Source organism: Vulpes lagopus, chromosome X (genome assembly GCF_018345385.1).
Source record: "Vulpes lagopus strain Blue_001 chromosome X, ASM1834538v1, whole genome shotgun sequence".
NCBI lineage: Eukaryota > Metazoa > Chordata > Mammalia > Carnivora > Canidae > Vulpes > Vulpes lagopus.
The window spans coordinates 122,208,805-122,221,936 of record NC_054848.1 but is presented as its reverse complement, the minus strand read 5'-3'; the positions used below and the strand labels follow the sequence as shown (position 1 = coordinate 122,221,936).

Below are 13,132 nucleotides of genomic sequence, written 5' to 3'. Positions count from 1 at the left end.
TTAAATAAAGGTGACTCAAAGGTTTTGTCATCTTAATTAAGCATTCAAGTTACTGGGCATCTCTGGGGTCACTGGAGGGCCCACCAGAGGAGGCAGGGCCAATGACAATAGACTGAAGGAAGGAGTCAATAGAGGGAAATATCTGGTAATGTGCTTATTAGGCGCCAGAGAGAAAATCACCTGTGTTTCATTGTCATTTCGCTGGAGAGAGAACGTACAATGCGTCCAGCAAGGAAGCGGAACATAACATCATTTTGTGAATCCAGTAAATTCTATTTATAAGAGCTTTCAGCGATTCAGTCATGATCTCGGTACCGCTACCGTGTCTTTTCACATAAGGACATGCATATATGTAGCGAAAATCCTCCTTGTAGGAAGTAGGGTCGAAACCAAGTTTCACGCTTGGGGTGGAATTGAAAGTGTATCAATGAGGGAGCTCGGGAGTCGTAATGGAAACTTCGAGTACGAGTCGTATAGAATGTTGCACACCTTGTGCTGGGTCAGTTAACAGTGCTACGGAGGTCCCAAGAGAGGAGGAAATGAACATGGTCTTACCTTGTGTCATCATTCAACTAGAGTGGGAAAAAGCAGAAAAGATTATTGATCACATTTTGCTGGTTTGGTATCAATGGGTGGAGATTGCGTGGAAGTGGGTCATGTGCTCCTGCTCAGCGGCACCAAGGACTGGAGGGTTAGGAGTTCGGGGTGTCCGCGAGGGAGAGTTAAGCCCCAGGTGAAGCTTGGGGTGTGTGGTTCTGTGGAGGGGGGCCGGGGGCCTCGGCGGGCTCGGCTGCGCCCCACACGGCCGCGTCCCCATTATCCTCGCGCGTCCCTCCCGCCTGAGGCGGCGGCGGTCGGGGGGCGATACCTGCAGCCGTGGGGACGCGACGGCGGCTGCCAGCGGGACTCGAAGGCCCACCCGGAGGACCGCGCGATCGCGGGGGGCGCGGGCTACGTGCGGAGCCCCGGGACGCGGGGCCCTCACTACCTGAGCAGCGAGCGGGCCGGCCGCAGCCTCCGCAGCGCCGGGCTCCGGCCGCGGCCGTTCCGGGCGCCTGCCCCGCGGGGTTCCGCCGGCTCGCGGGGCGCGCGACTCACCTCCCCGATGCACAGCCCCATCACCTCCTCCTTCTCCGTGCTCAGCGCGTGGTTGAGGCACACCAGGAAGGCGTCCGACTCGAGGTGCACCGCCTGCACCGCCTGCACCACCTGCCCCGCCATCTTGGTCCGACCCCGCTCGCGTCCTCCTCGGCCCGCCCGGGCCTGGCCAACCGGCTGCGGCGGCGCGCGGGCTCCGCGGGGGCGGGGCCGGGGCGCGCGGGCGGGGCGGGGCCGCGGGGCGGGGCGGGGCCGGCGGGCGCGCGGAGGCGGGGCTGGGGCGCGGGGCGGGGCCGGGGCGCGGGGCGGGCGGGGCCGGCCCGGCGGCACCTGGGAGCCGCCCGCGCCGCTCGGGGCAGGCGTGGCCGTCGGGCGGAGGGCGGTAGCCGGCCGCGGTCGGGGCGTCAGGCCGGGCGGCGGGGCGGGCGGGGAGGCGGCGCTCGCGGGCCGCGGGCCGACGTGGTCTGTGAGCGGCGGCCGGGCGGCCGGGCCGGCGCCTCCCGAGCGCCCGCGCCCATTTTGCGCGCCCGCCGGGGAGAGCCGCGCGCGGCCTACACGCCGCGGGGACAGCCCTTGAAGGCGGCCTCGCGGCGCGCGCCGGCCTCTTGAGCCCGGGGCGCGCGCTTGCGAACCGCGCTCCTCAGACAGTTCAGGCTTTATTTTATTGCGCTTTGTTTCCAAGTTCCGCTCCCTGAACCTCGTACAAGTCTCCCCGGAGCACTTCCGGGTGCCGGCCCTCGCCTCGCAACTTCGGTCCGGGTGACCTCGGGCTCGTTGCACGCTCACGTCCCGATCGTGGCTGGAGTGGCCCAGGGCGGGGGACCTGGAAGTTTGAGCCTCGCTGCTCCTGAGGCGGATTAATTAGCCCAAGAAACACTATATTCATGTGAGTAACCTCTTCCAGAAACAGTGCTATACTGTATCGGAAAAAGTGTCACTCTCGAGCGCGGCCGCCGCGGTGTGCCACACAGGCGTGCACGCACTCGCGTGTCCCGCACGCAGCAAGGGAGCGGGGGAGAGCAGGCCGGCGCCGAGGGCTGCGGGGACCGCGGCCGGCGCCCAGGGTGCACGGCGCCCGGCTCTCCTGGCCTGGATGCGCTCAGACGCCGGGGAAGTCGGTGCAAAAGCAGCTTCGTTCCCAGGGATGTCAAACGTGCCACGGGTTGCAGTTCCGATCTTGCAACTCCCTAGGGCTAGCAAAGACACGTGCATGGTAGGCAGCGTGCGAAACCCAGGACAGGTACGTGCCGTGCCGCCCGCACAGCCCGTCGGGACCCGCGTCCCGGGGCTCTGGCTTCTAGTCCCACCAGGCAGTACTGGAAAGGGAACGTTCCCAGGGGGCTACGTGAACAGGTGTTGATGCTTTGCTCTTTTCTCCCAACTCAGTCCCAGTCCAAGCCCCCCCCCCCCCCCGATAGGCCGCCATCCACTGGAATTATCTATGACGCTGTGCCAGCAACTTGCATTTGCCCCTAATGCTTAAGAATCACATAGCACCTCTTTCCATGACTCCTTTCGATGAGGGTGAAGACGGGGCAAAACCTCCACTATGCACTTACATTGGACAATCGAAATTCCCTCTTAACTTTCCATCTGACCTGGTACTTGACGTCTAGTTACTGTCCATGGGTAGCACACCATGCCTTAAGGTGACAACAGTGGCTACGCGACTCTTATGTTTAGCAATGGGATACTCTGACTTTATAAACTGCCTTTACGCACCTGCAACAGGAAAGACAGCTTTTCTCTGTTGTTGCTATAAGTCGATCTCAAATGTCACAACATTCTCTGGCTCCTTTATACTGCTCACGGCCAAATTGTACGGTTCTAAAGGGTTAACTGGGCTACACAGAAAGACTTGAAATTTATGACTTCCTCTGCGCTAGTCCCTCCACCAAGCATTTATATGCCTTTATGTGTAAAGTGTCACACTTGTAATCAGAGTCTAGAACCTCATGCCTGTGTTGTGGATTCATGCAACTGACCTAACTTCTCTGTTCCTTGTTTCTCTCATCCTTAAGTGGGATCTATAAAACTCTCCATCTAATCAGGTGATTGTAAATATTAAAAGACTCAATATAAGTATATGAGTGCAAAATAAGTGGTGCCCATTATGGTCAACATGTTCTTATGCCTCATTTTACACGTCAGAAAACTACTGCAGAGATGTTCGCTTGTCCCAAACCACAAACCTAGTAACGGCCAGACTCCGGATTGATACCCTGACAAGGCCGACTCCAGGGCATGTGTTCTTAGGGATTTCATCCATTGTAATTACATCAGTTTATTGCTTCGATTCAAGGAAAATAAGTGTACTCAACTGATAACTGTTTAAGAATTGTTCAAACACCTGGAAATTGTAGTTCATTATGATTTTCTTAAAGCCTTTCTACGTGGCATATCATCCATTTAAAACATGATTTATGATGCCCTTTACTAGCATATACCTTATCTATGCCAGTATGATCTCGACCCAAGACATAAACGTGACCCCCCCACCCTGAGGACAATATGATTTACAGTCTTCATGAATGATGAAGCCATATAAGCACTTTTTGAATCCACTTAATTCAAAGACAGTAGTACTCCTTAGAGTTGAGTGGAACAGGTTCATGTTGTGTATTATATCGCATGTTGTACCTCAGTTGATCTTGGAAATTTAAGACATTCATCCAAGTGCAAGGGGTTGTGAATTTTGTGAACAAGTTTCATGTGCAGAAAAATGTTCTCCAGTCAAATGATTTTGGGAAATGTCAAACAAAATAAACTTTCTTCACTGAGTAACTTGCCAGAGCTTTACTACACTAATAAGAGCTTTATGACTGAAAGATTCCCAAACTTATTTGACCAAGGAAAATGTTAGGGGCAAGTGTTCCAAGAATCACATTTTAGGGAAACGGTTTGCGATTCATACAACCTGAGATTTGATGATCCTTCATCTGAATCTTTCTCACTCACAGCCTTTGCTGTTCTCTTGTAGCAAGATTGTTGGTACATCCTCATATGTCAGCTTCTCGGTGAGTGGTAGCGGAACTTCAGGGTCAAGTGCTGGGGTTTGTTCCCAGGCTCATCTTACTGATGCCCAGCATGTTGGCCTTTAGGTCACAGCAGCTCATCACACTGCCTTTCTTCTGAGAATATTTCCTAGTGACTCATAGGTCCCTTTGTAGTAATTCATAGTAACTCAGACTATCATCTCCAATTTATTTGCCCTCTATACCACTGGAATCATTTCCTTTTAATGTCAAGGTAACCAGTACAATTTTGCTTCTCATTCAAAACATTTATTTTTTAAAAGGATTTTTTAAAGATTTTATTTTATTTATTCATGAAAGACACAGAGAGAGAGAGAGAGGCAAACACCCAGGCAGAGGGAGAAGCAGGCTCCATGCAGTGAACCTGACATAGGACTCCATCCCGGGTCTCCAGGATCATACCCCAGGCCGAAGGCGGCGCCAAACCACTGGGCCATCGAGGCTGCCCTTAAGAAAGATTTTTATTGATTGATTTGAGAGAGAAAGAGAACATGAGTACAAGTAGGCAGGCAGAGAGGGACAGAGGGAGAGGGAGAAGCCCCGATCTGGGGCTCCATCCCAGGACCCGGGGATCATGACCTGACCCAAAGGCAGACGCTTAACAAACTGAGCCGCCCAGTCGCCCCCAAAACACCTTTGAATGTCAATATCTTAGTTGTCTATCTATGAATGGACCTGTCTGTGAACGTGACATGGTACTGAAACTCTTAACCCTTGGTTTCTGTTTTTTTAAACGGCCATACTTATTTCTTTTGTGCTCGACATCCAGACTTTAATATGTTTTATCTTGACATTGATATTTGCTTGGTTTTTGTTTGTATCTCTCCTTTCCAAAGCCCTGCGGAAAAGGAGACGCAGAACGATTGTTATCTGCTAAATGGAAAGAAATGGCCTTGAAAAAATATATAGTTACATGACATCCCTAAGGAATCAATCTCAACCCATGTATAGGTGGTCTTTAGCTGTTTCCACTCTCAGTAAACATATCCACTCACAGGAACACTGACTAGTATTGAGACTTAGGGTGCCCAGGACTGTATCATTCCTGTTATCGAAGAGCTTATAATGCAGTATTTGGGGAGGCACACAAGGCTTGTGAAATAAGCGAAGCAAATCTGCAAGGCAATTCGTAGAGGCCAAAATATGAGCTTACGCTCAGACATAAATGCTGCAGTGGTCCCAGGAGGCAGGAAGTGTTCCTCGAGAAGGCAGGCACCCGCATTGTGCCATAATGGTTCTGAGATAGACAGAATGGCCTGGGGAGGCATTTGAGGCAAGTAGAAAGCAAGAGCAAGGATTTGGAACCAGAAATGAGCCTAGTATTTAGGACAAATACGGTGGCAGTGATGCTTGCTGGAATTGGTGGCAGATAGGACGTAGCAAGTAAAGGAGGGGAGAAAGTCCAAGATCACTTGTAAGTTCTGAGTCTGCAGGATCAGGAGAGGTGCCCTTGCCACTGAGAGAAACTGGGATTTGGTGCAGGAGAAGGGGTTCCTTCCTGGCTAGGTGAGTTTGAAATAAGAGAACCCTGTAAGATGGAAGCTTACGATGGGCTCAGAGTCCACTGCATTCAGAGTACAATGGGTGAAGCAACTATGATGCTCTTACATCATCCACTGAAATCAGACCATTTCTTAAGTCTATGAAAGATGCCTTCTACTTTCAGCAGAGGCGAACTCACAGTGTCAAGGGGGGGGAAATCAGACTCAGATTATTGTCCTTGAAAAGAGGGCATCTCCTCTGCTCTTGACAATCTCAATTTAGTGGTTTAACAATGTCCCGAGATGGGGTACAGTTCCTCTCCTACCGAAAGGCCACCTGATGAGAATAGGATGCCTTTGTTTTGTGGGGCAAATGCCCCAATGCTGTATGTGCCCTGGCAAAGGTAGAAATGCAGTGAAACCATGCCGTGATGCTGGGGGCCAGGTACGAGCAACACACTCCTCCAGAAGGCAGGTCGAGCGCTGCTGAGGCCCTGAAATGAGATCCCGAGCTAGGCAGAGAAGCCTCACGGGGTTAGAGCCGCGCTCTGGAAGGAGTTTGCCCAGGAGGCTTGCTTCCTTCCCGCCTCTCCAGTGGCAGAGGGCTTTTTCTGGCTTTCTGACTTGGGAAATCAGGATTTAAATGCATACACACCTCTGTGGGAAAACGGGCTCCTGAGACATCCTGAGGCGTTATTAACTTGAAACCAGGACCTAGATGGATAAGGATCACTTGCTCTCAGCTCCAAACCACCGTGACCCCCAAAGTCTTTTGGAGCTTCAAAATTCCATGAAGCTACCTTGACTATGTTCCTTAACACGAACAGCCCAAGTGCTATAAGTGACCTCTCTAAGTAAACTGCTAAATAGGCCGTTTGTCCTTGAGACTTTTAATTCGGAAAGCGCTGCATAGGATTCAGCCTTCAGGAGCCTTTACAATGGGACTGCTTGGAAGGGGCTTTCGCCTGGGGAATCTGGCTCACGTGTCCTTTGTTACACTGCTTTCCTGCCCAAATACGTGCCCTCAGGCACACTCCTGAGCGTCCTCTGGTGCTAACTACCCTTTGTCCGATGCTGCTTTGTGAATGCAAAGACTGTGACCCCCGCCCAGCTTCCCGAGGTGCTAGGCCTGCAGGTCCACAGAACTTCCCGCTGTGCTGAGGAGCTGAGCGCTTCACAGTCAACCGTTAGCTTGACCTAAGCCTCTGCCGAGTGTCGCTTCAGGGTCTTGCGGGGAGCTTCAGATGGCCCTGGCTCTATTTAGGCCGTGCAAGTGGACGGATGCGATACGAGTTTTGGTTCTGGTTGGTGATTGCTAGTACCAGGTCACCTTGCTCAATGGATGAGTTCATTCAAACCCAAAAAGTCACACCTGTGTCCTGTGCGCGGGTGCTGCAGGCTTAGGTGGAGAAAAGCAGGGCTAGAATTGGAACCCAAAGCCCAGGATGGCAGGAGAGGATGTGGGGGCTCCACCCGACCGCCTCTGGGTTCACCAAGAGGGTATCTACCGCGACGAATACCAGCGCACGTGGGTGGCCGTCGTGGAAGAGGTAACTGTTTACATTTGGCTTCTCTTTTGTATTTTATTGATTTTGCTTTCAAGCAACTTGGTTTCTAACCAGTCTCAGAATCCTGAAATCTCTGTTTTTATTTTTGATCGTTTTTTCCCATCAGGAGACGAGTTTCCTAAGGGCACGAGTCCAGCAAGTTCAGGTTCCCTTAGGTGACGCAGCCAGGCCAAGTCACCTTCTTACCTCCCAGCTACCTCTCATGTGGCAACTCTACCCTGAGGAGCGCTACATGGATAACAACTCTCGCTTGTGGCAGATCCAGCATCATTTAATGGTACCCGTGTTGCTTAATCATTTTCCATTGTATCGGGGCTCTTACAACAGAGTACTCTATGAACTCTTCTTTTTCTGACAGGTCAGGGGAGTACAGGAGCTGTTGCTTAAGCTTTTGCCTGATGATTAGCCTGGTATGTATTTCTATTTCTCCCCTGTTCGCCCGTCTTCTTTTGTCTGCCCTATTCGGTTGTGGTGATTTTGATGATCTATTTTTTTTCCAGGTCCTGGGATTCTAGGAAGATATGCTCCTCTGTTCTGTTCAGTATATGGCAATCACTTCATCCACCACTGCAGTGCACCCACCTGTGGGCCTGGGGGGAGGAAGTGGGTTGAAAAACTGCTCAAGAACACAGAAGCTTAGGAAGGGCCATGAAGAACAGCACGAGTGGAACTGCAGAGAGAGGGTCACGCAGGCAGAAAGCAAGTCAACAAAAGCACTTAGTCAGGATACGTAACTTGAAATTGACTCCTTTGGAAATTGCCATAGAACCTTTAATGGACATCATCAGCTGGAACTGGGATCTGATGAATCCCACAAAAGTCAGCACCTGCTACAGAACAGATGCCCTGATCACCAAGGACTTGGTACTGATTTAGAGAGAAGAGAGCAGCTCCTAGCAGCATCAACATCTATTTGTCGCTTATTTGCCCTGCAGCAATTCACCTGCCTTTCCTTCTCCCATCCTGTAAATATCCTAGGTTTTGCTCCAGTGTTTCCCCTCCCAGTACTGACCTAACTTGGATCTACTGAGAACTTAGGGGGCTCTGAAAAAAAAAAAGAGGAGGTTATTTGAATGAATGAAATTAGCTACAAAGGCTCCTGGGCCTTTTTCCTTTCTGAAATTGTGCCTTCAAGTTATTAGAGGTTGCTGATCAAGATCATGGGCACTTAAATTCATTCTCTGGTTACAGATTATTTTTAAAAAGATGGTTTCTGTAAGAGCTCTGAAAATTATTGTAGCTGCTTAACTAGCACCTTTCTCAGGAAGTGATAATAGCACCAAATATTGCTGATTCCTAGGAAAGCATTTACTACCTGATAAATGATTTTCTGAGTTAAAGTAGTCCTGTTTATGTACATTAAAAGTAAGGTTTTACTTTTTTTTAAAGATCTTGGGAATCATAGCTACCATGTATGGAATCCTTACTGCCTTCCTTCCGGGCACTAGACTGTGCACTTTATATACTTTATCACACTTAATCCTTCCATTAATGGTTTGAGGTAGGTAGGAATGGTCTCCATTTTACACATGAATTAGAAGGAAAAAGGCTCAAGGAGTTTAATCATTTACCAAGGGTGGTTCTGTGAAAGATCAGAGTGGTGGGCGAGGCCTACTGGGCTGTGGCATCGCTCCTCTAGCCCACAGTTGGGTTTACCATATTCAAGATGAGTTGATTGAATTCAAGGTTTTATTTTCATGTAAAGCTATTTATGTCTTCCAAATTAAATGAAATGGATATTATAAAAATACAATTGATTCATCCTGTGAATGGGAAGAGTATTTTTTAGTGCAATTGTTTTCTAGCGTACCTGGTTGTCTCAGAAGAAAATCCCATCTAAAGGGGCTTTAAAGTCTTTATGGATAAAAGACAAAATAAAAATCATTTTTCTTATTTTAGTTTTCTGGATATGCCGCAGAAGGATCCGTGCCAGAAACAAGCCTGTGAAATACAGAAATGTTTACAAGGTAGTATGTTAAATGCTTTTTTAAAATATTTTTCCACTCTATCTGTGAACTTACAAGAGACCAGTTTTTCGTTTTATCCGCAAATGATAGGAACTCCTCTCAAATGCAGTACTTCTGTAATTATTCTGAAGATTTTTTTCTCATTGTTTCAAATCAGAGATGCAGAAAATAAGAAGTGATGCCATCCAACTTTCATGTTTGCCATCCTGGTTGTACATTAGAACTACCTGAAGAGCTTCAAAAACTTGCCTAGGACAATTAAATCAGATTTCCTGAGGATGGGTTCTGGGCAGGAATCAGTGTAGAAAGCTAAGCAGGTAATTTTAATGTACAGCCAGAGTTGAGAATTACTAAGCTGAGCAAAGTCCTTTTTAAAAAAGACTAGTTTTAAATGGGTTGGTTATACTTCACTTTTTAAAAGCAATCAGGTTACAAGTGGGGGGTTGAAAATGCAGTTGGAATTCAGGCTGCCAAAGTTAGCAACTAAGTCTTAAAGGCGAAAGCATACTTCAGCTAAAGCATATTTGATGTGATCTGTCCACCTGGTTTCTTTCCCCCAATTTGGTTTTAAGTTGGCCAATAAGTTTGACCAAAGGCTAGAGGATTTTTTTTTAATCAGTGAATGATTATTGGCAGAAGATAGTATAAAGCCATAAGGCTTTCTTAATTTCAAAACTGACGTTTTTGGTGACTTCCCCTTATTAATGTAGGACATGGAGATGGATGCCCATGAAAATATGGAAGGGTCTGAAGGACAAATGTTAAGAATTTACCCAAAGATTCACCAGTAAAGAAAACCCTTGTTTGTATATTGCCTTTGACTTTTAACCTTCATTCTCAGACATTTCATTTTATGATGTAAGCAAAGAGATTTTTCAGAAAAATCTCTTAATCTAAAATGCTGATGTACAATGACAGTAATGCTACTTTCTTCATCCTTTCCTCCTTCCAAATTTCAGAAAAAGGGAAATATGTTTCACAATGTCTTCTCGTCAATAAATTCTTCTTATTTGCATTAGCAACACATGGCTAAGGGAGAACAAGGATCAAGTTAGAGACACTCCCTGGCTACAGCGTGGGGGGAGTAAGGACTGGAAGGATTAAGAGTTAGCATTAAGCACAGCCATAAGGGTTTTAAACCGATTAGATCCTTTAACCCTTTCATCCATGAGGCAGATGCTACCATGACCCCCATTTTATAGATGGAGAAATGATCTAGAAGTTCAATAACTTGTCCAGCGTTGCAGAACAGCAAGGATTGGAGCCCCTTTGGTTTGGCTCCACTCTTGGACTCAGCCACTCTGCTATATTCTTTGTAGTCAGAATTGGGTTATTTTAATCCTAGACTGAGTCCAGTGTGCCCCACATTAGCACTAGGGGGCTCAGATCAACTGCAGCTGACCTCAAACCTTTAGGTCAAGTTCCCCCGACCTAAGGTCTCTGTACGATAAGGGTCTACAAATAATTTCTGTAGAGGGCAGGTAGGAAAGATTTTAGGCTTTGGGGGCCAGAAGCTCTTTGTTGAGTAGCATGTGGGGGAGGAGGTGGGGGTGCGGGGGTGTGTTTACAACGTTGGAAAAATGTAAGAACCACTCTTAGCCCACAGCTGTATGAAAGACTAGGACTCGACCCGAGGCGGCAGTTTGCGAACGTCCGCGGACTTGGTAGGGAGCTCCCACAGCCAGGCTGTCCTACAAAAGGGCACCCAAGATCTTAACCTCAAAGAAAAGGACATTTAAATCTAAAAATATCTCTCAACCACTTTGCAAATCATGCTTCCCCCCCCCCCCATTAGCCTGTTGACTAGTCTGTACATCCGAAAGAATTGAGTGGGCTTGGGTACGTCCTCTTTCTTCTGAGTCTATAGATAGAATAAGGTGAAAAGGAGTGGGAAGCGCTGATCTAAACTTCCCCGTGCCTTAGGTCCTGACTAGGGTCTGCCTGTGTGTCTTTCAGCCAACAACTACGTGGAATCGAAGTGTCAGGCTGTCATTCAAGAACTGCGTAAGTGTTGTGCTCGCTACCCTAAAGGAAGATCTCTCGTCTGTTCGGGATTTGAGAAAGAAGAGGAAGAAAAGCTGACACTGAAGCTGACATCAAAGTGAAGTTCTGCCGAGAAGTTAAATGCTGCTGCTGAGAAGTTAAATGCTGCACCATGTATCCACCAAGCAAGTTTTGTCTTCCTGACGTTCTTCAGGCCAGGTAGCAGCAAATAGCAAATAAAAAAGGCAACTATAAAAGTCAATATGCCATCTATGCAGAACAGATAGAAATATAAATACATTAAATATGTAGAATGTAATAAAACCGAGCTGCTAAAATAAACCTGTTAAGTGAGAAATTTTGGTTTGGTGATTGTGATATTGCGACTTTTAAGAGATACATATTCGGTCTTTTTAAAAATATTTTCATATTGGAGTTCGATATTTGGTCTTTATCTCCTTTCCTGGTACAGAGCCCCTAAAACTCTTGGATCTCCTAAGTGGTAAGAGTGACAAAGGGGTCTTGTCACATTAATGAGGTCACTTCTGGAAAGCCCCTAGGTGACCTATGATTGGGGACTGGTTGCCAGGGGGCACCAACTGTGTGATTACACAGTTAAAGCTTTCAGTCCCCACTCCCCCCACCTCTGCTGAAGGGACAGGGGCTGCAGATTCAGTCACCAGTGGCCATGATTTGGTCAATCATGACTGTAATGAAGCCTCTATAAAAAAAACCAAAAGGCCTGTGTTTGGATGGAAACTCTTCTCTGTGGGACTTTGCCCTCTATACCTTTTCAGGTGGCTGTTCAACTGTATCCCTTATAACAAGCTGGGAAACGTTGGGGCAAATGTTTCCCTGAGTTCTGTACTTACTGTAGCAAATTAATCAAACCTGGAGGATGTCATTGGGAACCTCAGATGTACAGCCAGTGACTCAGAAGGCCAGGTAACGATCTGGGCTTGGCAGTAGGTGTCCGAACTTGGGGCAGTATTATGGACTGATCCCTAAAGCTGTGCGATCTGACACTAATTCCACGTGCATTTGGTCACAAGTGAATGAAGTTTGTAGGACATCTGGCCAGTGTCCACTGAGAATTGGAGAATTGTTTGCTGGTGTTGGAAAAAACACCTAAGAGGAGGACTAAATGTATTTTTTTAAAAAGGGGTTTTACTTATTTATTAGAGCACGTGTGAGTGGGGAGAGGGGCAGAGGGGGACGGAGAGGGAGAGGGAATCTGAAGCAGAGGCCGTGCTCAGTGCTGAGCCCGGGGCTGATGCAGGGCTTGGAACCGAGACTCCGACCTCCACCCAGGTGCCCCCTAAATGTATTTCTTATTACAGGTACAGGTGTTAATACGAATGCTCTTTAGCAGGAGTTTAGACTACTGGTACCATTCATGAAACTATTGATGTGTCGGGTGAAAAGACATGCCTGCAGTGCCATCACCAGGCACCGTCACAGCCTCCGTGCTAAATTCAAGAGTTTCTCTAACCCAACCCCATACCTGTTGCATTTCCAGTAATTCGTGGCAGCATTTCTTCCTCCCCTTACCTCCCCAGCATAGTGCGTGGCGATAAGACACTATGTGTTCAACGACTGGTAGGAAAGGCCTGGAAATCAGTCGTATAATGTTGAGCCCCTAATTAATCATGAGAAAACTGGGGGGGGGGGAAAGGCCTCACTGGAAGTCAGGCAGGCAGCAACAGAATCCTTAGGCGGGGTATCCACTCTACATCCTTATCAAGACGTCACAGTGGATCCTGAAGGAACCTGATGACAGTTGTCACGGACTTCACGTAGTGCTGGTGGAGCGACACTATCAAACAGGCCATCTGCTTTCCTCAAACAGGTGTTACAACCACCATCACTCCACCCTGCCCCCTGCCAAAGAAAAAGATGATTCTCTGAGCAAGAGCAGAAACACACTGTGACAGGCCTGCGGCTTCGTGCGTTCAGGCTCCTGAAAGTCCACTCGGGCTCATGAACAACAGCCGTGTATT

General features: G+C 48.2%; 3 protein-coding genes across 9 annotated transcripts in view; 2 read left to right on the top strand and 1 right to left on the bottom strand.

Moving 5' to 3' along the window:
• The window catches only part of BRCC3 (BRCA1/BRCA2-containing complex subunit 3), a 62,218-nt gene extending 60,933 nt beyond the window's left edge, over positions 1 to 1,285 (bottom strand). For 2 of the 3 annotated variants that reach the window (XM_041741387.1, XM_041741389.1), the window contains exons 1-2: positions 1,099 to 1,285; positions 556 to 572 (exon numbers count right to left, since the gene is read on the bottom strand). In XM_041741387.1, the coding sequence (XP_041597321.1) occupies positions 556 to 572; positions 1,099 to 1,221 (140 nt within the window). In that variant the 5' untranslated portion in view covers positions 1,222 to 1,285. The remainder of the gene's footprint in view (positions 1 to 555; positions 573 to 1,098) is intronic. The other variant, XM_041741388.1, reaches the window with a different exon arrangement.
• A 561-nt stretch (positions 1,286 to 1,846) lies between these two features.
• Positions 1,847 to 11,490, top strand: CMC4 (C-X9-C motif containing 4). 4 transcript variants are annotated; one of them, XM_041742219.1, is made up of 3 exons: positions 1,847 to 1,984; positions 9,082 to 9,149; positions 11,106 to 11,490. In XM_041742219.1, the coding sequence occupies exons 2-3, from the start codon at positions 9,092 to 9,094 to the stop codon at positions 11,252 to 11,254; spliced, it is 207 nt and encodes a 68-aa protein (XP_041598153.1). In that variant the 5' UTR covers positions 1,847 to 1,984; positions 9,082 to 9,091; the 3' UTR covers positions 11,255 to 11,490. The 4 variants fall into 4 exon arrangements, with proteins under 4 accessions (XP_041598153.1, XP_041598156.1, XP_041598155.1 ...); XM_041742222.1 differs by lacking the exon at positions 1,847 to 1,984 and adding an exon at positions 7,574 to 7,592; XM_041742221.1 differs by lacking the exon at positions 1,847 to 1,984 and adding an exon at positions 7,714 to 8,046.
• MTCP1 (mature T cell proliferation 1) lies at positions 1,852 to 11,179 on the top strand. Of its 2 annotated transcripts, XR_005985745.1 has the most exons (6): positions 1,852 to 1,984; positions 7,013 to 7,164; positions 7,289 to 7,459; positions 7,541 to 7,592; positions 9,082 to 9,149; positions 11,106 to 11,179. XR_005985745.1 is itself a non-coding variant. In XM_041742218.1 (5 exons), the coding sequence occupies exons 2-4, from the start codon at positions 7,060 to 7,062 to the stop codon at positions 7,586 to 7,588; spliced, it is 324 nt and encodes a 107-aa protein (XP_041598152.1). In that variant the 5' UTR covers positions 1,852 to 1,984; positions 7,013 to 7,059; the 3' UTR covers positions 7,589 to 7,592; positions 7,683 to 7,824. The 2 variants fall into 2 exon arrangements, 1 of the variants encoding a protein (XP_041598152.1); XM_041742218.1 differs by lacking the exons at positions 9,082 to 9,149; positions 11,106 to 11,179 and adding an exon at positions 7,683 to 7,824.
• Positions 11,491 to 13,132: the final 1,642 nt, after the last annotated feature.